At 38.3% G+C, this 26,854-nt stretch overlaps 1 protein-coding gene across 1 annotated transcript in view; it reads right to left on the reverse strand.

The window, feature by feature from the left end:
• The window catches only part of Rel (REL proto-oncogene, NF-kB subunit), a 29,495-nt gene extending 3,012 nt beyond the window's left edge, over positions 1-26,483 (reverse strand). The window contains exons 1-7 of the mRNA XM_021177498.2: positions 26,173-26,483; positions 16,608-16,750; positions 12,473-12,621; positions 8,773-8,864; positions 4,156-4,296; positions 807-911; positions 489-701 (exon numbers count right to left, since the gene is read on the reverse strand). Coding sequence (XP_021033157.1) covers positions 489-701; positions 807-911; positions 4,156-4,296; positions 8,773-8,864; positions 12,473-12,621; positions 16,608-16,750; positions 26,173-26,182 — 853 coding nt within the window. The 5' untranslated portion in view covers positions 26,183-26,483. The remainder of the gene's footprint in view (positions 1-488; positions 702-806; positions 912-4,155; positions 4,297-8,772; positions 8,865-12,472; positions 12,622-16,607; positions 16,751-26,172) is intronic.
• Positions 26,484-26,854: the final 371 nt, after the last annotated feature.

Consider the following 26,854-nt stretch of genomic DNA (forward strand, 5'->3'; position numbering starts at 1 on the left):
AAAAAAAAAAAAAAAAGAAGTCTAAAATTATTCAAACTCTTAAGAAATGCAAAGAGTAGGAGAAAAAAAAAACCCAAACCAAACAAAAATCAAACAAAAACACACAACTGAAAACTTCTAGGGGAAAAAAAATACAGATCCTGAATATATAAAACTCCACTCGAATGTTTATTTTACAATGTTAAAAGCATGATCAGCTTTAGACGATCTGTTCTTCAGCAGAGACTGTCACTTGCTCAGCTCATCACTTGCTAGTGTACATAAAAGTCTAAGTCCAGTTCCTAGCACCACATTTAAAAAGGCAGCAGGGACAGCACAGAGCACACTGCTGTAATCCCCACAATCCGCTAAGATTCATCTGTAGCTACATAGTGAGTTCAAAGACAGCAGAGGATGCATGACACTGTTTCTATGAACACACACACACACACACACACACACACACACACACACACACGTGTATGCACATTACTCCCAACTTGCCATACCTTTTTCATCTGGCAGGTATCTGAAATCCATAGACTCACTAACTTCCTGGTCAGAAGGCCTCCGCAGCTGCATTTTCACTGTCACAGGCTCCAATATAGCTTTGCAATATGGAGGAGTCTTGAAAACGATGGCTACTTGGCGGTGTACATCAGCTTGTGAAAAAACACCTTTGGCTTCCCAGTCATTCAACACAAAACGAACTTCTATATCATCTAGTGAATAAAGATGCCAAAGAATAATAACAATGGGGAAACAGTAAAATACATATATTAATCAAATATATATTACTAATTCAATTAAACAAAACTGATAAATACCTTTCTGAACTTTGTCACAAAGCAGAAATATTTCATCTCCTCCCCTGACACTTCCACAGTTCTTGTTCACACGGCAGATCCTTAATTCTGCAGTATTTGGGGCACCTAAATGCAAAGGATTAAAAAAACATTGGGTCTCGGCATTGTCTTAGTTAGAGTTAGTTGTTGTGATGCAACGCCATGACCAAAAGTAGCCTGAGGCGGAAAGGGTTATTTCACTCATAGTTCCATGTAACAAACAGTTCATCATCAAAAGCAGTGAGGGTGGATGGGTGTGGGACGCCTGACTCTCCAGCAAGTAAGACGCCACAGCAGGATCCTTCTGCACACGTTTATTGGACTGCGCATTGACTGTGTAGGCGAAAGACCCCGAGCCCTGGGCCTCTCACTCTTATATACTATCAGTTCCCATCCACTCACAGCAGGCCACATCACCTCACCAGGTACGCAGCTTCAGCTAATCAGGGCAGTAGGGGCATATCCCCACCAAAATGGCTTCCCCAGTAACCTGGTACACCTGCGCAGCTCTCACGATATTTGTGGTTTATATGAGGAAGTCAGGTGCAAGTCATACGACTTAGCTGCAGTCCCTGGTGCCTTTGGGACTGCCGCCACACCCGCTCCCCACAGACGGGAGAGATGGTTCACGCTGCTCTTCCATAGGTCCTGAGTTCGATTCCCAGTGACCACATGATGGTTCACAACCATCTGTAACGGGATGATTTTTTTTTTGGCATGTCTGAAAAGAGCAACTGTGTACTGATATAAATAAAACAAATCAAAAGAGAAAACGAGCAGTGAGGGCAGGAACCTGGAGGCCGGAACCGACCCAGAGGCCCTGGGTGGGTGCTGTTTAGTGGAGTGCTCTTCATGGCTTGCTCAGCCTGCTTTCTTACAGAACCCAGAACTACCAGCCCAGGGGCAGCCCTACCCACCATGGACTTGGCCCTCCCCTGTGAATCACTAATTAAGAACATGCCTCACAGGTTTCCCTATATCCAGATCTTCCAAGGAGAATTTCTCAATTGAGGTTCCCTCTCTGATGACTCTAGTTTATGTCAGTTGACATAAAAGTAGCCGGTACAAGTACAAGGGGAAGAATTTGAGGAAAATAATTTAGAGAATAGATAAAATTTTAATGTACAGATAAAGGAAACTAAATGTTTTTTGTGTGTATTATAGCTATGCTGAGGTATGTCTGAGTGTAGTTATGTGTGTATTATAGCTATGTTGAGGTATGTCTGAGTGTAGTTATGTGTGTATTATAGCTATGCTGAGGTATGTCTGAGTGTAGTTATGTGTGTATTATAGCTATGTTGAGGTATGTCTGAGTGTGGTTATGTGTGTATTATAGCTATGCTGAGGTATGTCTCAGTGTGGTTATGTGTAGGCCCAGGTGAGCATATGTCACGGCATATGTGTGGAGGAGGTCAGAGGACAACTTCAGGTGCTTGCTAGCCCTCAACTCCTACCTCTTTTGAGACAGTCACTTTGTTACTTATGGCTAGCTGGCCTTTTAACTTGAGCAGTTCTTGCCTCTTCCTCCCATTTCTTGGTAAAGGCACATTGTGACTAAATGAGTCATTTTATATCACTGGCTATATCCCTAGGGCAATGCAGTTCTCATTTATCTTCCGAATATAATTATGATAGTTCTTAAAGGTACCCTAGGCTCTCTGTTAAGAATAGTCTACCTCTATACTCCTATGGTCCAGTACTCTACATGCAAATCAGGTGTGGCATATACTCTAGTGAGTGTGTGTGTATACACAAAATATTTTGGAGGGAAGCTTTAAAATCTTTTCAAATAAACTTCCATATCCTTTGATGTAGGTATCTGTCAAAAGTTATCCTTTTAAAAATAAATGTCAGAAATATTTGCATAAGAGATAAACATTCCGGAGCCAGTGACATAGTTAAGGCGGTAAAGGTACCTGTTGCCAAGCCTGACAACTTGAGTTTGATCTCAGGGAAGTTGTAAGTTGTCTTCTGACCACACACATATGAACAGGCAGATACATGATCCATAGAGAGTTGTCTTTAAATGCACACATAAATATATTTACTTTGGTGTAATTTGCTTACAAAAGGAAACAAACCAAATATATTCTTAAATATGATTCTGAAATGTCATCTTTTTTATTTTTTATACTCCATATTAATGAGTTCTTAAAATTAATATATAGACATATAAAAAATATGCTTCTGACACTGGCCTTTAATACCAGCCCTTGGGAGGCAGAGGCAAAAGTAGAGGCAGGTGGATCTCTGTGGTTCAAGGCCAGCCTGATCTACAGTGAATTTAGGACAACCAGGACTGATACACAGAGAAACCCTTTCTTGAGGAAAAAAATAAAAGAAAAAAGTATAAAGCAACACAAAGAAAGGAAGGAAGGAAGAAGGAAGGAAGGAAGGAAGGAAGGAAGGAAGGAAGGAAGGAAGGAAGGAAAGAAAGAAAGAAGGAAGGAGATAACTATTCAGGTACTGGAAAGCTAAGTGGGGTTGGGGTATAGCTCTGTACAAGGTCCTGGTTAAATGCCAGCAGTGTTTAAAAAGAAAAAAGAAAAGAAAAACTGATTGCAAAAGGTTCAAGACACATTGCAAAGAGAAAAGTTCTGGGATTTTCTGTTTCTATTGAGAAAGGATCTCATGTGACACAGTAGGGTCTTGAATTCCCATTTTTAAACATGGTAAAGGAAAACTTAACTCCTGATCTGCCTGCTTGGACTTCCCAAGTGCTATTATTATAGGCATGCACTACCACTACTGGCTTGAAAAAAAAGTTTTTTAAAAAAAATATCATTGATCCTTTTTTTTAAGTTGCCAAACTTAGTGGGTGAATGTGGGTGATGAGGAAGATGGTTGTGTCTGTGCTTATTCAAAGGGACTACAGTGTATGCTTGAGGACAGTGGCCATTTAGGAGGAGACTAATGGTGATTTGCTCTTCTTTCTTATATATGTATATATGCTTGAGGGTTTTTTTTTTTCCTGTAATGAACAGTGCTTTGTTTGTTTGCTTTTTGTTTGAGACAGGATCTTTTTATGTAATCCTGGAAATCACAGGGTAGACAAGGATGGCCTTGAGCCCACAGGGATCTGCCTATCTCTACCTCTGAGTACTGGGATTAAAGGCATGCACCGCCACACCTGGCTTCTCAATGTGTAGTCCAGTATGCCTTCAAACTTTATCCTCCTGCCTCAGCCTTCTGGTTGCTAGAATTATATGCACAAGCCACCAATCCCACCTAACATACTCCTTTTCAAATTGCAAAAATCCTTTAAACTTTTCAGCAGTTAAGGAAATGAAACAAGCTAAAAGTACAGACATAAGAAAATTAAAGCACTTACGGTTGTCATAAATTGGGTTAGAAACAATGGGAGGCAGAGCAGTTGTGAAGTTACCATGTTCATCAGGAAGGAAAACTTGAAAACACAGCCTCACCACATTGAGGTCGCAGTCTTCAATGTCCAGCAGCTGCTGTTCAGGGACTGAACAGTACAATCTCAGATTTAGAATGCAGAACACATAATACTAATTCTTTACTTATTACCAAAATCCTGCTGTCTTCCTCTCTGCCCACAACATTCAATAACCTTAACCCGCACCTACGTCTGCAGAAAACTAAGATGGTGTTCAATCTCAAGAATAGTTTTCATTATTGTACAGTTACTATTTAACAGTATATAACAGACAGTAGCCATGCTCAGAGAGAGACTATACCAGGGACTAGGAACTTAAGGGCAGAATCATAAATTGACCACCAAAATCAAAAATCTTAAATATGGATACAAGTTATAGACAATGGGAAACAGGCATTCGTCATTTAACATAACACTTGGCCCAGTCTGTAATTACTTTCTAAATCTAGCAAAAATCACCATCATCCCTGTTCTTATAGGTAAGACATTGATTTTAAGGAGATGACATTATTTTTCTAAATAATAAATTTTACAGCTAAATAATGGCATGGGAATTTGAAGCAGAGGGTCATATTAACTTGCACCAGCATTTTAGAGATGCAATGTGAAAAAGATATCATGACATAACTTTATGTGTAAGTCAAGTCAGCTTAAAAACAAACTGCACACCAAGGCATTTTTACAGTTCTGAAAAAAAAATACAAAAACTTGCCACAGAATATAGTACAGTAGTCTCTTTGCATTGATATTTGAAAAGAAGCCCATTTCTAAAACAAAATATTGCTGCGTTTTGAAATATTTTAAGCCTATAGCAATAAATTGTTACTTATATATGCCATATTTTAAAAACATAAAATTCATTAAATTACATGAAAAATTTACTTGGAAAGGACACTAGTATTAAAATTAAAAGATTAAATATGAAAAATAATTAGCTAAATTCCCCAGTCTTACAGGTGATAACTTATTTAAAAAAAAAAAACATATCTCACACAAAGCCAGTCAAATAATCTCAGGAGTTATGCTAACACTAAAATTTATTCCAGTATTAGCATTCTTAAGCCTAACATTTGAGTCTATGAAAACATACTTGTACAACTAGAAAGGTCAAAATAGGGCTGAGAGAGATGGATGGTTCAGTCAGTAAAGTACTTTCCTTGCAAGTATGAGCTCAACCCTCCAACCCATGCAAGGAAGCCAGGTGCAGTAGTAGTCAGGCTCCTGGTAATATTCTCAGTGCCAGGAAGGCAGAGGCAGGGTACTGGTTGCGCTCTAAGCCGGCTGGTGAGAACCCCAGTTCAAAAAAGGGAGGCAGAAAATGTTGGAGGCAAACATCTGAGGCAGTCCTTTTGCCTCCATACCTATGTACGCACCCTCAAACCATGTTTAAGGGAAAAATATGAGGTTCAACCAGCACCTGTATCACAGTAGCACCGTCTGCTGGGACCAGGACAGAGGCAGTAAGAGCGCAGGACTATTGAAAGTCTCAGTTAATAGCAATATAAATGTAAGAGTTCAAGGTTTCAGTGTCTTCAATTCAAAGTGAGTAATCAATATTAAAACAAAACAGATAGATAGACAAAAACAATGAATGGCTAGGTGCTCCTGACAGTTTACAAATAAATTTCTGTTAATAGAAACAAATTGTATTATAGTGATACAATGAACAAATACTCAGCAATAAAGAACAAACTATGGTTATATTTTCCAACAATATACACTGCAAAAACAGTAAGACCAAGTGGAACCAGACAGGAAAGAATATAGAATATAAAAGAATACTTCCATTTCCATAAAACCCTAGAAAAATTAGGTGTGCTGACAGAAAGGAGATGAGCTGTCGACTGGGGCAAGAGCTGGAAGGAAAGAACTGATTGAGAAAGATCAAAGACATTTTGGGAGTTGGGGAAATGTTTCTTTGCCTTGAGGTTACATGAAAGACTGTATCTGGATGGATTTATTCAAGTATAAGAGTTTAAAGTAGTAAAATGATATATTAAAGAAAAATAAAATGGCTAGTAAACTAAAATATAAATGTATTTAGCCACACCATGATTCTATCAAAGACAAGAAATTCTATTTTCACAAAAGATTATAATTTGGGATATTTTGCTTTGAATTTTTTCAGTATGTAGAAAAAGTTTTTATTTTATCAATATTATTCCCATCTCTGTATGACATGGTTAAAAACTACTGACAACCAGGAATCACAAGTGATGTCTGGATCAGAGTAAAGGCTGAAAATTCAGTTAATACCTGCTTTGTGTGTGTATACAGTATGTACAGATAAGCATACGTGAGGAGGTAGAGATCAGCACTAAGTATCGTCTCCCACTGAGCCTTGCCAGCTCCAGAAATCCACCTGGAGCTATCTCCCTGGTGTTGGGAATACCTAGCTCTGGTCAAAGGGATGCTGAGATTGAACTCAGATCTTCATGCTTATGCAGTAGACACTTTACTTACTTGGTCATATTTCCTACCCTGAACTAATTTTCTATAAAGCCTAAACTTTATCCTGGAATACAAGAAATATCCCTTCTCTCTCAGTCAGTGCAGCACCAGATCTGTACTTAGGTTTGTTTTTTTTTTTTTCAAAGATTTTATTGATTTATTATATGTAAGTACACTTTAGCTGTCTTCAGATCTCATTACGGGTGGTTGCTGGGATTTGAACTCGGGACCCCCGGAAGATCAGTCAGTGCTCTTAACCACTGAGCCATCTCACCAGCCCCCTGTACTTAAGTTTTTATCTTACATGACTGCCACCTACAAGTGCCACTTCTATCCTATCAGGCAAAGTCTTATGGACTTAGAATGGGTGTATCTGCTACATCTTTGTATTTTCACTAAACACTGAAGATAGGATACATAGAATTGGTTATTACATTCCTTCAAATGACTGAAGGCTCAAGCAGAATTCAAGGTTATCCATAGCTATACAGTAAGTTTAAGGATGCAATCTCAAGTAGCTTGAATTACACGTGTGTTCTACCATGCCTAGGCAAACAAGACTACTAAAGTAGGTACATAGAATAACTGCATACACTTAGGAATCATTTACCTACTTAACAATAGAGAATGCTAAAGGTACCAGATGCCATAGCCAAGAGTGTCATAAAGGCCAAGGAAGCAGCTCATTTGGCAGAGTGCTTCTTTAGCACACACAAAACCTTGAGTTTAATCTCCAAAGATTCATAAGCCAAGTGTTATGATGAATGTGAATGATCCCAGTACTGGGAGGTGGAGCAGGGGATCAGAAAATTCAAGGTCACTCTTGGCTACATAGTGAGTTTGAGACCAGTGCAGAATACATGAGACCCTGTCTCAAAAGCAGAAACAGAAACAAAAACAACAACACACATCAAATGCTTAAACTATAAATGGTGGTATGTGTCTATAATCCCAGCAGGAGGGAGACTTGAGATCCGAGGACAAGGCATCTGAAATTAGCCTTTTTTAATGTGGTAAGGCCCTGTCCCCAAAACAATAAAATAAAAACAAACCACTTAGTAAGTGTTATTCACAATAAAATGTACTAAACAGTAAGATTTATTTTACCAATACAAAAACATACTACAAAAATATTTTGAAGGGCTGAAGAGATGCCTTAGTACTTACGAGTACTTGCTGCTCTTGCAGAGGACCTGGGTTTAATTCCAAGTCACATCTTGCAGATGTGACACACATTTGCAACTCAAGTTCTAAGAGATCTGACCTCCAGCGACATTTGTGGTACACATACATATATGCAAGCAAAACATTCATACAAAAAAATCAAGAGAAGTCTAAACAATATTTTGAGTGGCCAGGTATGGAGCTCATGCCTGTAATGACAACTTAGAAGGTGAAGATCAAGGGCCCAAGGCGGCCTCAGCAAAGCAGCAATTCAAGCTGGCTGGGCTGTATGAGATCACTATTAAACACCAGTGGTGGTAAGGGAGGAAAATCCTTTATAACATAGTGTCCATTCAACACTGAGAAAGAAGGGTGAATCCTGATGGTTGGCAGACTGGCATAAAGAAGAAGCATATTGAAAGAATCAAAAACACTTGGAGAAGGTTTCAGTTTTGGGTTTTTTTGTTTTAGCTGAGCATGGTGGCTCACATCTACAGCCCCAGAATCTGGGGGCCGATGAGGGTGGATTGCTACGAGTTCATGGCCAATCTGGACTACGTAGTGAGTAACAGAGCAGCCAGAGCTACATATAAAGACCTCACATCAAAATAAACAACAAGGGCTGGTGAGATGGCTCAGTGGGTAAGAGCACCCGACTGCTCTTCCGAAGGTCCGGAGTTCAAATCCCAGCAACCACATGATGGCTCATAACCATCTGTAACGAGATCTGACTCCCTCTTCTGGAGTGTCTGAAGACAGCTACAGTGTACTTACATATAATCAATAAATAAATCTTTAAAAAAAAAAAACAACAAGGAAGGGGAGGGGAAGCTTCCACTTAAATACAAGTCAACAAGTAGAATTGTACTATAAATAGAAATCACAGTCCACTGATAATACAAATAGTAGAAATTATAACAAAGCACTTACCATTGAAAGGGTTGATTCCTGCACTAATCCTTAAAATAATAGCTTCTTTCACTTCCTTTTTCTTTACACACCGAATACCCAAATTTTGAAAACTAAAAGCAAAAAAATGAAACTTTCAAAATCACATCATAGTTAAACAAAAGTATGACAAAAATCAAACATACTCAGAAAGTCATCTCTCTGTCACACCAACCTCTAGGTCACAGATCCTGTTCTGACTGTGATAATAAAGAAGATACAAGAGAAACAAACATAGGCCTGCCTAAGAGAATTGTTAATAGAAAAATAGAGCACATGGTGACATGCCTTTAATTCTAGCACTAGGGAGATAGAGGCAAGTGGATTACCTTGGTTACCTAGCAACTTTTAGGCTACCCTGGATTATGGGAAAACCTGTCCCAAACTAAAAAAGTATATAGAGTATTATATAACTGTCAAATATACTATTTTATAATTACATTTTGCCAATATGCTTAGTCAAATATACCAAGGTAGATAAACATTACAAGCAAAACAAACAAAACCATCAAGAAGCAAAATTTCTCCTTCCAAACAAAATTATGATCAATTTACTAAAATTGGTGTATCAAAAGGTACAAAGACAGCTAGACCCTAAAATATGCATGTATGTTTTGCTAAACTTATAGCAGTGTTAACCTATGTATTTTTAAAAAATGTATAGAAGTGACGAGTGCATTTTAAAAATTATATATATACATTACCAAACTTAAGAGTGAAGTGATCAGAGCTGAGTATCAGCTCTTCTGGTTTCATGAACATTTCAGAGGTTTGCTAGCACTCCTTGGGCACAGAGACAATCTGTTAGAGCTGAGCACCTGTGTCCCCACTTACACACAGTTATCCACTCTGATGAGGGATTGGGCTAGCCTTCTTATATTTGATTCCCTCTGCTCATTTATGATGCCTGCCTAGCTCATCACTAAAAAATGTACCATGAAATATATGAAAATACAGCTGTACAAGGTCCTGCTGTGTACTTTAGCCTGGCCTCAATTTTTTTCATAGACAACAGAATACACCTTATGCCATGTTATATGATTACAATAGAGGAAATGAAGTATTTTTATTAGAGAGGGTTAATATTAACAATATTTAGCAACAGTTTCAAAGGGTCATTTATGGAAAACTTCTCAATAGCTACAAATATTACTCATTTGCATATGTGTAATATAAATGATGATGGGGAACTCCCCTACCACCATCCAGTCATACTTGTTCCCACATGGAAAAACCATGACATCATCTGAGATGGGTGGGTGTGAATAAGGAAGCAAAACTCAAATGATAAGAACATCACTGTTTCTTCAAACTTCACTTGGCACTTGCAGCCAGAGGCTGCCTGGTTTGCCTTACTCCATGTTCACACTGCTGTATGTTCATGCTTCATGCTTGGCACTCACACCTGTGACTTCATTAGCACCTAAAATAACTTTGCCACTTCCTTCCTCCTCCTCCAATAACAAAAAATAAGCTGTCAATTCTTAATCCTTTCTTGAAATCCTGCAACAAAATAATTCTTCACCCTAACATACACGACTTGGTTTTCTTTCATCTGAATAACCTCATCTGGTATGCACAGAGGGTTAGCTCAGTAGTGTGGTACCTTGTCTAGCAATCATACCCTGGACTCAACCCAGTACTAAAGAAAGGAAAGAAGGGAAAGAGGCGAAAGTCAAGAATCATGGGGCGTCTGATCATTCACTCAATGTACTGTTTCATAGTCATTCAACACGTTCTGGAGTCCCAATTGTGCACTAAAACTCTCAAAGGGAATGGAGATACATTTTCCTCCCTTCATGGAACTTAGTGTCTGGAATGGACGGTTGGCAAACTCTTAATCATGGGCCAAATTCAACATACTGCTCATTTTGCAAATAAAGTTTGTATTGGAACACAAGCATGTTCATTCACTCACATATCTTTTGTGGATGTTTTCCTGCCACTGTGTAGGACATAAGAGTCCAAAGGGCTTACAAGGCCTATGATACTACTAGAATTTAAAAACAAACAACCAACCCTGCTAGCTCAAGTCTTGTGAACTAAGTAAATCACATCCCTCTGAAAGAACACTGTGAACAGAGACTGAAGGAACACTCTCCTGACTGCAGTGTAAGATCAGAGGCACTAAGCTGGACAGTGGAGGCATACACCTTTAGACCTAGTACTTGGGAGGCAAAGGCAGGTAGATCTCTGAGTTCAAGACCAACTTGGTCTACAGAGTAAGTTCCAGGACATCTAGGGATACACAGAGGAAACCCTGTTTCAAAAAAACAAACAACCCCCCCCCAACAACTACTATATATATAGCACTAGAATGGGACAAAAGATAAAAACCAGGGGCCATCGAACAACAGCCAGAAAACTACAGGTTACAACAAGTTTGTCTTCACAGCAATCAAGAAAGAGTATTTCAAGACACAAATGACTGACTGAAAGTTTGAAACACTGCTGGAAGATCAAGACATGCAGGCGTTAAGATTTCTTGTCAAGTGTGTATTTCTAGGGCTTTTTATGTTTTGTGTCATTACTATTAATAAGAACTTTTTGGAGATAATGTCTTGCTGTGTACTACAGGATAGTCACAATTTTTTTGTAGATCATACAGAACGAAGAGATTAATCACAACATATGTTTTCTTACTTTCAACAATATAAAGAGGTATACCTATCCAGACATGGTAATGCCTGCTTACTTATAACCCCAGTGCTCTGGAGGCTGAAGAAGGAGGATCACTACAAGTTGGAAGCCAAGCTGAGCTACACATGGAGATTCCGTCTCAAAACAGTCAAAACTTAAAAAATAAGAAGTGGTGGATATGTTGGCAGATTTCTAGCCTAACATGTATAAAGTCTTAAGTTCAATCCTCATAAACTGGAGATAGGGTCTTAAGGCTATGATCTCACACCTCTAATCTCAGTATCTGAATCCTCTGGAAGGCAACCCTAGCCTACAGGAAACTCTGTCTTAAGGAGGCAGGTGGGGGGGGGGGGGGGGGGGGGGGGGGGGAGAAGCCAGGCAGAGGTAGGGCATGCCTTTAGTCCCAGCACTGGGGAGGCAGAGGCAGGTTGAGTTTGAGGCCAGCCTGATGTACAGAGCAAGTTCCAAGACAGTGAGGGCTACACAGAGAAATTGTTTTGAAAACAAAAACAAAAACAAAACAAAAAACAACAAAGGAAAATAAAATAATAACATAAAAAATACTCCTACTGAGCCAGACAGGGTGGTGTTACCTGTAATGTCAGGACTTGGGAGTTGGAGGCAGGAAGGTAAGTACAAAGTCATTCTACATAGTAAGTATGAGCCCAGTCTAGGCAACATTAGGAAGAATTTCTACTAACTATCATGTGTGGTACCTATTAATAAAGAATGAATGCAAGTGGTAAGAACAAAAAATTTTTAATATCAGGTTGGTGAGACGGCTCAGTGGGCAAAGGCGTCTGGCAAGCTGAGTTTAATCCTCAGGGTCCACGTGTGGAGAAGAGAACTGATTCCACCAGCTGAGCCAACTCTGACCTCCACATGCCCCCCAAGCACATGTGTCCTCCCCACAGGTAACAAAATGTAATTAAAATGTAATGTACATATTACAGCAAATTAAATACAGAATTAATTTATTTTGCTAAAAACTAAAATTATACCTTTGTCCTATTGTTGAAGATTTCTGTCACTGTATACTTACAACAGAGGTCTGCGTTCTGGTCCAAATTCTGCTTCATAGTATCCATCTCTGCAATCTTTTCCAACTAAATCATGAGGATGAGGTTTATATGGGTCATTCTTTGTTACTAATGTAATTCTTATTTTTCCTTTTCCATAGTAGTTCATAATCTGAAAAAGGGAAATTAAATTTACAGTCTGTATGTATACCTTGTTAACAATAGGTAGGTATTGTAGCATATGCCTATAGCCCCAGCATTTGGAAGGCTGAAGCAGGATCAGCACAAGTTCAAGGCCAGCCAGGGCTACCTATAATAATGCCCTTTTTAAAAAGCAAACAAATAAAAAGAATTGATCCATTAATTTAGGTTCAATTTATATAATGTAGTCAGCATGTAATAAAATTCAAATAGTCAGCAGTTTACTTGAGATTAAAGTTTTCAGAGAATATATCAGCTGGGAAAACTTTCAATTCCTAAAATATTTCTTTCTGCCCTTATTTCATCAAGCTTTATCATCTGTTTATTTTCCTTTTAAAGCAGGTAAGCAGGCCAGGCATTATGGTGCACTTTTAATCCCAAAGTTTGGGAGGCAGAGGCAGACAAATCTCTGTGAGTTCAAGGCCAGCCTGGTCTACAGAGTGAGTTCCAGGACAGCCAGGGCAACACAAAGAGACCCTGCCTCAAAAATCCAAAATAAATAGTTCTTATATTTACCAGTCTTTGTTGTACAAAACTTGCTCCTTAACTTAAAACTGTTGAGGTTTTGTCTGTTGCTAAAAATTGGCCCTGGTTGCTTCAGGAGATGGAAGATGGAAGATCCTCATGTACACCAAATATAACCTTGACCCCCAACTTATCCCTGATTGGTCAATAAAGATGCAGATAGCCTAGAGCTGGGCAGAAGAGAGATGGGTAAAGTTTTGGTTCCTGGGCTTAGGGACTGAGGCAGGAGACCATGAGGGAAGAAGGAGAAGGTGGAGAGAGGAAAAGATGCCATGGGGTAGGTGAACCATGAAAGCATGGCCATAAGGGCTGGCCAATTGCAGTAAAAGTGGCCCAGGCAGAGCATGTCAAGTTATAACTCAGAAAGTAGATACTAATAACTTAGAGGGTAGATATCTGCCCAGCTCTAGTGCTTTAAAGGCTTAACATAAATATAAAGGTTTTAAGTTTTTAATTTGGGAACTAAATGATCCAAGGCAAGGTAGAAACCCCTGATTATATATTACTACAGCAAAGACTTGTTGGGACAGAAAAAATACAAACTGTACATATAATTTTGATGAATAAAGTAAGATGATTTAAGAAGAACTAAGGGCTGGTGAGATGGTGCTGCAGGTAAAGGCACTTGCCACTAACAACTTCAATCTCTGTATCTCACAGTAGCACAAGGAGAGAACACACACACATACACACACACACACAGAGAAAGAGAGAGAGAGAGAGAGAGAGAGAGAGAGAAGTGTCAAAAAAAAAAAAAAGCCAGAGTCCTCTAAGACCACATAGCCAATGAAAAACCTTGTGGCAAAGGAAGTAAAAATAGAAGCAGGTTTTGAAATTCATCCCTGACTGTACCCACACCACAGGTGAAGGGGAAAGCTGGGATCTTGGTGGAGAGTGTGACCATCAAAGGAGCAAGAGCAAGACCTGCCTCTTCAGAGGCACCTTCTTTCAAAAGTATCTGAAACATCTTCTCAAAATTTATCTGAAGAACCATCTCCAGAACTGGTTGTGTGTCTGGCTGCACCCTGTAGACAGCAGCAAATTGTGCTCTGAGCTGCTTATGTGTTACTTCCAGGTCTACCAGGATGAACTGGAGTAGGGGAGTAAGGAGTAAGATACACTGCTCTGGAATGCTTTAATTTAGGAACAATTTTTTTTTAAGAGAAGCCAAAAATGACTCACAATGTTGGAAAAAAAAAGAATTTTAAATTAACTTTTCACTGTATGTCTTTGAACACTTAGAAAGAATTTAGATAATTCAAAGCAGTATTATTGCAAGTAGTGTGATTTAAAAACATGAAGTTATGGGCCTGGAGTGATAGCTCAGCAGCTAAAAGCACTTACTGATCTTCCAGAGGACCAGAGTTCAGATCCCAGAATTCATGTTGCACAGTTCACAACTGCCTGTAACTCCAGCTTCAAGGGATCTGATACTCTCGTCTGTCCTCCGTGGGCCTATGCGTGTACACACATGCACACACATACTCACACATTCTCATATATATATACATATATATGTGTGTGTATGCATGTATATATATATATGTGTGTGTGTGTGTGCATATATAAAATATTTTCTTAAAATTAAGTTAGTACAGTAGATAGGACAAAAGCCTTTAGGCATATTATTGTACAAATGCACTATATATTTCAAAAAACTAGGAGGACTTTGAATGTTTCCACAAGGAATGATAAATGTTTGAGGAGCTAAGTATGTTTAACTTTACTGAAGCATTACATGATGTATACATGTATTATATATTACATGACATCCCATTAATATATACAGTTTAAGCATCTGTATCAGTTAAAAATATAAAAACAGAAATTTGGGAATCAATATATAACTTAGCAATTTTGTAATTCTTCTTAGGTTCAATAAAATAAACTGTAAATAATAAGCTAGTTACAAAACAGTAATTTCAGATCTATTGGTGAAAAATTAAGGACATTTCAAACTCCATCTTGAGATAGTGTCTTCCTTTTATCCATACAAGTTTCTAGGCCCAAGGCATCTACCCACCACAGCCTGCCTCCCAAGTAGATGAGATTTTGATGGGTGACATTGCCCCTGACTTCTATTAACTTTGTTTTCATTTGTTTGTAGAGACAAGGTCTTGTTTAAATAGCCCAGACTGGCCTGGAACTTCTTGTATAGGTAAGTAGTCCACAACTCAATATCTACCTGTTTATGCCTCCCAATGCTTGTCATGTACTACCACACCAACTCACTATTAAGGATTTTAATTGGCACTTAAACGATAAAAATTAGCTAGGCATGATTGCACATGTCTGTAATTCCAGTATGAAGGAACAGAGGCGAGAGGCAAGATCACTACAAGTTTGGGGCTAACAATTTTGTTTCAAAACACTAAACATGAATAAATGAATAAACAGATTATAAAAATTAAAAGGGAATGTAATTTATAAATATCAAATATAAACATACGTTATAAAAATGGTATATTTGCTAATTTCACTTCCAACCATAACCACTGTTTTCACAGGCTAGGGATATGTATCAGTGGTAGAACACTTGTTTAGCATTCCTAATATTCTAGGTTCAATCCCTAGTGTGTCAAAAAAGATAAAGAGACCAGTAGCTTGAGCCTGTAGTAGCAGCACTCCTATCAGGAGATGAGAGTCAGAGACAGAAGAACCCTGGAAACTAGTGGACCAGGTGTCTAGATAGAGTGGAAAAACAGCCAAGACACCCTGTCTCAAAACGTCTCATTGGCAAGAATGAGACGCCAACACGCCCAACGCTGTCCTGACTCCCACATGGACACTGAGGTACCTGAGTGTCCACATTCACACACACAAAAGAGCACTTTACACACATACAGAAAAGGAAGGATACTTTAAATGATTTAAATAACTCAGAGTTTGGGAGGTAAGCATAAAGGTATGAAAAAAAAAGAAGGGAAAAGTTATTAATAGCCTCTACACTAAAAGGTCAAAAAATGTTCCAAATCCATCTTTAACTTATACAATAATTCCCTTGACCAGTATACATACAGAATGCTTTTTCCTCATTAAATGCTTTGTGTTAACAAGAGGGATCTGATCCAAAGCTGACAGTGTACAATAAGCACTGTGAGTCACTGCAGTTATATTAATACATGAACTTCAATAGCAGGAAAGAGTCCTTTAAGAGATATCTCTACACATCTAGCTAGTGGAGAGCAAATGCAAAGAAGAAAGGGGGTGCCCACAGCATGGAGTTGCAAAAAACTGTTAAATTGAGTCTTCTGCCAGGTGGTGGTAATGCACACCCTTAACTTGGGAAGCAGAGGCAGGGAGATCTCTGACCAGTCTTGTCTACACAGAATGAGTTCCAGGACAGCCAGGACCACACAGAGAAACCCTGTCTAGAAAACAGTAAAACAAAATGAACCCTTAAAAGTGAGATACTGAAGAAAGGCCCATTACCTGGACAGACGGGTATGTCCGGTTGTTGTCTGTGCTGCGCTCCCCTGGAATGCTGCCTGCTGATCGCCCTTCACACTTGTATCTAAACCGCATTCCCCTCTGCCTTGGCTGTTCAATTATTTCTACATATGGATTATATCCACCTGAAATTTTTAAAAAGAACAGTGCAATGAGATTAGAATAGTAATATAATAGACATTAATGGATTGTTTTTTTAAAAAAACAAAGATCTTTTACCTTCCCAACATTAAATAACAAAGTTAAAATGTAATCTTCAAAGATTAAATGAGGAAGATAACATTTCCTTATACAAACTAAGTTCCTATGTAGTACTAACACATAACTGATGAGTTCTTTATTGCTTAATATCTATACCTAAGGAGTGTATTAAGTTGTGAGATAACAACTCTCAGAGTTTCCTGTCCACATAAGGGCAATTATAAGGTTTTTCTCCCAACATTTCCCAAGAACGGTGAAGAAAATAGTATTCAGAAGTACATTAGATCCCAAAACGGAGTAAAATGTACTTAACTGCTTTATTTTAAATTAGACTATCACTGCATGAGAGAACACTCATTAAAAATTAAAGTGGACTTACGTCCTTGCATAGGCGAGTCTGGATTGTCAAAGGATCTGTACACAATATACTAAAACAGTATATTGACTTTAAGCTCAACTTAAGTTTCAAATCAGTCCCATCTAAATCTTCTCCAAAATGTAACACATAATGTGGAGATGACAAAGTCATTTACCTTCCATAACAAATGTAATTCAACATATGCACCCTTAGGATAAAACACTATAAATATAACTACCAAAGTAAGTGTGTTGAGTAAAAGAAGCTAATCTGATCCATTTACATGAAACTCCAGAAATGTAAGCTAATCTATAAGGAAAAAAAGGTGATCACTATTTGTCTAAACTTGGTAGATGAGAAAGTTTGGAGGATGGTGGACATGTTTATTTTTATTGTGTTGATTAAAATATATCTGTGTGTATATAGGTATATGCGTGCACACACACACACACACATTATATTTCCAAGTATGGAGGGCCAGGCCTTAATAGAGGTAGCCTGATCTCTGTGAGTTCAAGACCAGTCTTAACTATATAGCAAGTTCCAGGCCAGCAGGGCTACATAATGAGATCTCATATCAAAAAAACTAAAAAACAAAAATGTTTATATATAATTATTATATTACAATGAGTTTTAAGTATATATCAATAAAACTTTAAAAATATATGCATCTTCACCCTTTAGCCAAGTCATGGAAATAGAAGTTCCATAAAATAACTGTGTTTTCATGTTAAGGCAGGTAACCATGTGATTTTACTTCAGGAGTATAAATTCCCCAAACCATAAACCCATTTCACTAAGGCTTATCCTGTTAGAATGTAAACAAGCTTCAGAAATGGTGAAACAATGAATTTTTTAATATAGCATGGGACATAGTCTATTCCAAACTGGGCACTTTTCTTTTCTTTGTAGAATTTACTATGTTTATGTAGACCCAATTGACCATGAACTTGCAGTGATTTTTTGCCTCCTGAGATCTACTGTCAAAACAAAATAAGATCCAGCAAGAGTCCAGCAAGACCCTGTGTTTAATAATATCTTGTTATTAATATTCTCTGTAAAATATGTGTTACATTCTTCCAAGTATCACACATACAAGAGGTAATCAGTAAATGGTACTACTATTACTTCAGATGTTCCTCTCTTGAAGAAAGTGACACCCTCACTATCACAGCTGCTACTCTGAAGGACCCTATACCCAACAGCAAGCAATGACTATACTAGTCATCGCAATGATGTTAGTGTACAGAAGGGGGAAATACTAACAAAATTCTGCAGAAAGTTATAATAAGAACAAAAGAGGAATCTAACAGTTTAAGAGAGGGAAAATGTAACAAAACAAGAGTGGAAAGACATTTTAGAAAAAGGGAAGTAATTGTCCATGACATCAACCACCAATGGAATTAGAGTGCAATACCAACTCTTAGAAAGAGAACCAAAAGTCCAAGTACATTCAGTAATATGGATTTTGTTGTATATGTGAAAAGCAATCAATGCTTTTATTCGGGGAAATCAAAGGCTCAGATTAGCTTTCTAGAGTAAGAATTCTGATGGTAGTGGTTAGACTAAAAAAAAAAAAGAAAAGTAAATGATCAGTTTAAAGATGACTTACATACACGCACATACATTTTTATCCTATACATACATACATACATACATACATACAAGAGGCTAACAACAATAAAATAGAACAATTACAACAAACGACTAAAACAAGTTATTTAAAACTTTATGAAATTTTTCTTTTAACATTTTGAGCTACAGTTGATTACCAATAAATGAACTGAAAAAAAAAAACAGAGTATAGGTAAGTGGAGAGTATTGTCATATGAGCAAAAATGTGGATATGTCTGAAATATAGCTGTTATAAAAATAAAAGATTATTTCAAAAAACAAAACTGACATATTTTGGTATCTAAACATCAAAGAGAAATAAATCACTAGTGGTGAGGGTCTGGGGAAGCAGCCAAGTCAGAAAAACCCGTGACATTCAAGTACAAGATCCTGAGTTCAATCCCCAGCATCCATAAAAACAGCCAGGCATGGTAGCATATCCCTGTAAGCCAGTGCTGGAGAGGAGATAGAAGGAACCTTGGAGCTCACTGGCTTGCCAGCCTAGCCTAATGAGTGAGTACTAGGTCCCTGTGAGAGAGAGACACAGGGGGTGGGGGGCAGAGGGGAGAATCACTTGTGGCCATGTGGTTTTTCAATAAATTATTGCTGCTACCTTTAATTTTATTCATTCTGATTTAGACCTCTTGCATTTGAATCTATCACTCACTTGCTTATTCAAATGACAGAAAGCAGGCTGAAGGATCTGGGTACAAACTCAGTACCACCAGAAACAAAACAAAAGAACGCAAATAAACAACAAACACACACACACAAAAGAGAAAACTATTTTAATCCAACAAAGTCCATAGTAATTACTGAAAATATAAGGCAAATGAATATTTTACAATGTGTGTATCACTGTATATGTAAAAATTACATCTTACACAGATGGTTGTGAGCTACCATGTGGTTGCTGGGATTTGAACTCTGGACCTTCAGAAGAGCAGTTGGGTACTCTTACCCACTGAACCATCTCTCCAGCCCAGCCTATGCATTCTTGTAGGACTACTTAAGAGAATGTACCTTTCTCTTCAAATGTGTTAAATTCAACATGATTTTTTTCAGAGGCATCTTAAAGAACTTATATGGTTGAACTAAATGGTCAAATAAATCCCAGCCCACTACTTAAAAGGTGTTCTGGTGAGAAATTGATATATAATGACATCATTAATGATAGCTGGATTTTTTTTGAAGGAGAAATATAAAAAAACATTGCAGGGTTATTCAAAGCAAGTTATACATTTCTTTAAACCAGTGAGTGTATTTATAAAACTATGAAATACAAAGGACCTAAGACTAAGTATTTTTTAAATTTCTTAAAGTAATAAGAATTACCTAAATGTTGTCATGTAATTTCATGCATTTATATTTATTTTTCTTCTTGTAGAGATTCTTCATTGAGCCAGGAAATAGTTGGGCACACCTTTAGTCCTGGCACTGGGGAGGCAGAGGCAGGTGGATCTCTGATTTTGAGGCCAGCATGGACTACAGAGAGTTCCAGGACAGCCAAGGATACACAGAGAAACCCTGTCTCAAAAAACAAAAAAGCAAAAATATACCAACAATAAAAAGGAACTCTTCATTGATAACAAGTCTCACTCAAAAACAAATTTCAGAATTTATAGTCTACATTCCCTGTTGGGAATAACTTTTCCGTCCTGTAAACCAACAATCAAGGTAATTTTTAAGAGCAATTATTCCAAACAAAGCAAAGCAAAGCAAAACAAAACAAAAACCAAAAAACCATTAGTTTAGGAAAAATTAACTATTGTGTTCTTTATGTTTTGAGACAGTGTCTTATTTAGGGCTAGCCTCTAACTTGTTTTGTAGCCTAGGCTGATCTTGAACTTCTAAGCCTCTGGCCTCCACTTTCCTAGTGTTGAAATTATAGGCTCCACTACCACAGACTTTGTACAATGCTGGGTCCAATCAGGGCTCCTCAAGGCTGGGCAGTTGAGGTACATCCTTTTTTGAGACAGGCTCTCAAATAACCTAGGCAGGCCTCACTCAATGTGTAGCTTGAGGCTTTCCTTGAACTTCCGATCTTCCAAATACCAGGACTACAGATTTCTATCACCATACCCAGCTTTGTTATTGAAATAAAACTACATGTTTTACTTCTTCAAGTTACTGAATGGTAGAAATTGTATTACTCATTAATGTCCTAAATTAATATCTGTGTGAAGATTAAAATTCCAAAGCTCTTTTGTGTCAGTGATTCAAAAATTAAAGGACTATATTAATGATTAATCAGTCCCTCCTTATTATATTCCTCAATAACCGAAAAAAAAAAAAACCCAGTACTTTGTAGGTACCAGAACAACTACACCTTCATGCTTCCTCATATCTGTTCATATTCTGATTTAACTGTAGCCCTCCTAGCTAGGAAATCATTGGTATCATGTGTCAGTAGAATGATCCAATCATGTTCTTCCTTGGTACTGTTTTACAATGCCATTCCTCTTGAAGATGAAAAATGAAAAACTGTAGTCCTCCATGGAGAGTACAAAGGAAAAATTATAAACCAAGGAGCCTTAGGGAAGACAAATACTCTCGCCTAAGATTACAGAAAGTCATATGGGTTTTAAAAGCACAGAAATGGCTTCAAAGTTGTTTCTAAACAATTTAATTAAGGAATTTTTCTTTAACCAGGACAAGTGTAAAGTCTGGATTGGTCTCCATATTTTTCAAATATATTTTTTATATATTTTGAATTGCTAATATCTACTAGAATAATTTTTGAATTATAACTAAAATGCTTGCAATACAGTTATGATTTCATTTGCACTTAGGTGCAAGAGAATGCTATTTGACAACACTGAGCCTATTTAAAATCTCAAGTATGAGTTTTAAGATTGAAAAAATTAAAAATTAGATTTTAAGATTAAAAAGAAATTAGAAATTTCTTTTACATTAGAAACATTAAAAATAGATCAATTGTCACAATTATATATAAAATAGGTATACCAACAAAAATATTATTGCTAGAATGAGAAGCCATAATTAAGTACACAATGAGAATATGTTACATATAATTAATTATAATACCAATTAAAACACACACATAGGTATTTCTCACAGATTCTCTTAACTTTACTCTTCATAAAGAGAACTGCTGTTCATTTTAGAGATGCTAAAACTTTAAAATAATATAACATTTTGAGGAAAAGGATTATTATTATTGGTTTTTTTTTTTTTGAGACAGTCTCATTGTATGCTCTGGATTGCCTGTAACTTGCTTTATAAAGCAGATTGGCCTTGAATTCAGAGCTCTGCCTGCCTCTGCCTCCAAGTGCTGGGTTTGAAGGAATGGACCACTATGCCTGTCATAAACACATATATACACAGTGCAGTAACAATTTTTAATAATATAGCAGTGAGGCAGTCGTAATCCAAGGAACTAACAAATCTGACTACCAAATGGATGCATGTCTTCTGGGTCCATAGCCACAGAAGAGCTAGGGAAGGAATGATAGAGCGAAACTCTTCCATGAGAGTATTTTTTGAAAGAATAAAAGTCATAGGTGTCATTAAACTGCAGAGGTGTAATTACAACCAAGTTTCAAAATAAAATCAACTTTTAAATTTATGTAACATGAAAAAAGTTGTTAAGCATAAAACCTCAATAACAGATATGGCTATAACCTCTAACCTAAAAACAAATACAAATATCTTAAGAATATAAGGTGAATATTTAGATTCAAAGTCCCTAGAACAGAGTTTGTTCTGGGGCTGTATATCAGAAGCCAAACCATTACCTAACCTCACAGAGATCTGAGGAGAAATGAAACACTTCAAGAATAAAGTGCAGACAGATTTCTGAAGAAACATTCTAAGTTAATCTAAGGACTCTGAAGACCAACTGCCTAAGACGTGAAGAAGTAAACACAACGCAAAGTGTTCAGGGAAGTAACCCAGTGTTCGGATCCAAGCATAGACAGAATTATGGATAAGACAGGCAAAAAATGTCTGGCAAGTTGTCATTCTCCTAGTCACCCAACCAACCAACCAACCAACCTCATTCAACTGAAACCAAGAAAACAGTCAAAAGATAGCCTTTGATTTCCCTTTATATAAAACATATCTGAGCCTTGTTATTTACAACACAGCAGAGAAATGACGGTCATACTAAGCATGGTTGAGAACAGCTGACTAGAGCGCTTCTTTCTCATGAAATCCTAGGTAAGCAGCTTTTGCCTGGAACGCAAAGGAGCAAGCAGCTAATAATCATACACTTCCAATATCATCTCCATGCAGAACTTTCTGGTGAGTATTCATCACAAGGCCAACCACAGCCAGTAAGATATCACTGCTGTGGATACAGGAAAAACAAAACAAACAACAAACTAAAAACCAGTCCTGAGAGGTTCTTACCTACTAGAATGCAAAAGTAATGTTTAAAAGTCTTTCCTCAAATAAAAAATTCATGGCAGGGCCGAATCATCTCTATTAAGATTTCAGACTTAAAAATACAAGAGATCCAATTAAGCACAAATTTCAAAGGAACATTTTTTTAAAAAAATTATATCTTCCTCTGCAATATTCAGATCATGTGCCCATAAACACAATCATGCAGAGAACCCATATGGGAGAAAATTGAAACAAAAAAATTGAGAAAGAGACCACATATACCCTGTATCCACCATTTTCTCCATTCATTCTTGTTGTTACATCACCTACTATTATAACACCTTTATCTCTTTTTCATGTGCTGCATTTCTGAAACATCTGTATTTGTGAACAGTCTTCCTTTTTAAAAAAGGAAGTCATTTGTTTTAGCTGGCCACTCCTAACTTCCAGCTCTATTATTAAAGTGTAAGTTGTCACACAGATATGTTCACTTTTATTGGGGGGAAAAAGGTTATTTTGAAGTTCATACAAAAAGTTGGTGAGTAGTAAGGTCCACAAAAATAATTCCTTCCTATAGTTCCTGTTATGTGACACAGCAGAATCATATTAAAGAAAAAAATGTGACTAAATACAAACTTTCTAAATTCTAAAGTACATTTCACCACAGACAATCTTAATCATTAGTAAAATAGTATGTGTCTTACAAGACAACTGTGCACCTCCCTCCATTTTGTTATTTTTAGGAAATAATGAAAGATTTTAGATATGGACACAAGACAGCTAACTTAAATAGAATACAATTGTGTGGATAATGACTGCTTAAATATGCAGATCTTTGATCAGGAACATTTTTTTCCATGTTGCCTGCTATAATTAATCTTATCAAAAAGCTAGAACAAAGCACAGTATTGTTTAAAAGGCAATGAAAAACAGATTAATGGCTAGCTAGGAAGTCTTAATTTGCTAATTTACCTGAACAATAATTAGAATCATCATATAAAATCCTGTCTTCTCACGACATTTATATAATTCTGCCCAGGAGATTATTATCTATGACACTTTACATTTATAAGCACCACCTATTCAATTACACATACCCATTTACATATGACATCGGAGAGGAATGAACAAATGATCTCAATACTTGGTAATCAATATGGATGCTTTTCTAGGTTTCAGTACTATATTGCAAGAAAAGAATCTAAATTACATAATCATAAGTTAAACAGTTTTGTTGCTTTTAAATTAGTATTTCAAGGGGAATGGGAATTTTAAATTTATTTCATAATTTTTCTCTATTTGGTCTTTATAACTGATATGAGGTACCCAGACTCCTTTAAACTATATTTTTGCCTAGAAACTTCAAATAGCAGAATTACAATTTAAATGACATGGTGTATTTTAAGAAGTCTCATTTAGTGCAACCCTTGATAAAAGATCAAAAAGCAAGAAGATAATGATACTACAACTTGCAGATTTGTTTTCTATGTTTGTTGGGATTTTTTTTTTTTTTTCTCTGACAGTACTGAGAACTGAACCCAGGGCTTCACAGAAGCTGGGCAAGCCCAACCCAACTTCTAAATCCTTAAAACTTGCCATTTCTTTTAAAAGTTCCCCACTTTATAACTTTTGGAATCATTTCTATAACAGCACAAAATATGTGTCCTTAGGCAGATTGCAATTGTATTACATTTTAAAATCATATCTGTCTTACAGTTCTTTAATAAATGATTTTTCTGTTGAAAAATTTTCAAGTATTGCATTCATACACTATATAATAAGATTCTATTAGGTAGACAAGGACAGAACTGTTTTAACAAAGCTTGCCACTCTTTACAAATTTCATACAAAAATCTCTTTCTGATTACCAATGAACTAAATACTTAAAGCCTTTTTGTGCTTCTAATCAGAACATGAGTTAAATTTACGAATTTACTAGAGCATCTGAAAGCCTGGCTTCATTTAAATGGGTAAAGAGAAAGTTGAAATATTTTAAACTACACTTGTTTTCTCATGAAAACCACAGACAAACTGAAATCAAGTGTCATGTGAAACACCCCAGTTTCCTTTACAGCAGGAGTTATGATATTGTTCTGCTCAACTCTTAAAGAGTTCACTAAGCTTTCTACTTCCTCTTCTCTGCCAGACGTCGGCTGCCTTCTTCTGAGGGTCACTGGGAAGATAAGGGTCAGCGTCCTGCTACAGACCGAAGGTGTCATTTTTAGCTCCCACGGCCAGGAAAGTGCCCACTACCATCTTCGCTGCTTCAAGTGCTTGCTTTACATATAGCACGGCTGTCATACTAAACTCTCCTGTCCTGTAAACTGTTTCTTATAAATGTGTCCCCCTCAAAGCAGACGATCCAAAACTTAGTAGTAGCAGATACACACTGACATTAAATGATGACATTTTCAACCCTACCAGTTACTTTAAAGCATAATCAAAATATCGTCTCGTCCTCTTGCTGCTAACAAAACGCGCGTGCAGGGTTGGGGTTGGGGGTTGAAGGGATCGAGGTCTCTACAAGGTAAATTAGACAAGCAACATCTTTAGCTCGTGGGGGCGGGGGTAGTGTTTTCGCTTGGAACGAATTAAAACGCCACTGAGGACTTTCACAGCCACGCCACATTCAGTACCAGTGTCAGCCGCTAGCACGATTGGACTTAAAAGAAAAAGAAAGCTCGTCTGAGGTCCGGAGGTTCCTCTTTTTTGTTCAAAAATGTAAAACTGGGTCTCCATACCACTGAGTCTTTAAACGCGAGGCTTCTCTGCTCTCCTTTACTGAGATTACCCCCTGTGATCCTAAAAGCACACCGTTGGGAATTTCGAAGGTTCTGGCTATTAGGAGAAGATCAGATTACAGTGCGCCGCTTTGATTTCACACGCAAACCCCGGAGCGGGCAACTTTTTAAACGGCTGACAATTTGCCAGATGAGAAGACTTGAAAGGCAGACCGTCCCAACCCCAAACGGAGCCCCCGACAGCTCCTCCCCGTGACCCGCGAGTGCTCGCCCGGGTACTCACTCGAGGCCATGGCTCGGCTCCGCGCGCCGCTCGCTGCAGCTTCCAGCGTCCGGCCCGAGGCTGCAAGGCAGCAGCCAGTCAGTCAGTCAGTGAGTCAGTCAGCCAGGCAGCCGGTCAGGCAGGCAGGCAGCCAGCTAGCCCGTCAGTCAGCCAACCAGTGAGGAGGCTGAGCAGCCTCCGCAGCCGGGACGCCTGTCCTCGGACCACCCCCGGGCCTCCTCTTCTTTCCCGGCTCCTCTGGGTTTGCGGCTCACACCTTCCCACCCCCGAATCTTCGCGCTCCGGTCACTAGTGTCCTGGCGTCGCCTTGCCAGGATGCCGCGGCAGGGGCAGGGGGCGGGGCGGACCGCCCGGCGGAACGTGGGGGGAGGGGGGGGATTTCCCGCTGCTTACGTCACTCGCGCCACCGCCTACCCGGGGCGGGGGGCGGAGCCTCGCGGCGGGCGCGCGACTCCGCGCGGCCCAGTGCGCTTACTTCCTCCAGAGCCACCACAGCCTGCACGCTCGCGCCGGGAGCTCCGTGGGGGCGCGCAGCGACGACTCCGCGCGTGAGAAGGCGCCGGTCCCTGAGAAATCCCCCTCCTCCAGAGTCCAAGAGAGCGCTGCTTAAAGCCGAGGGGCGTGTTCGTGACGTCATGCTGGCCGAGCGGCCGGAGGCGGGCCGGGCGGTGCACGGGGCGCG

Source organism: Mus caroli, chromosome 11, assembly GCF_900094665.2.
Source record: "Mus caroli chromosome 11, CAROLI_EIJ_v1.1, whole genome shotgun sequence".
In the NCBI taxonomy this organism is placed as follows: Eukaryota; Metazoa; Chordata; class Mammalia; order Rodentia; family Muridae; genus Mus; species Mus caroli.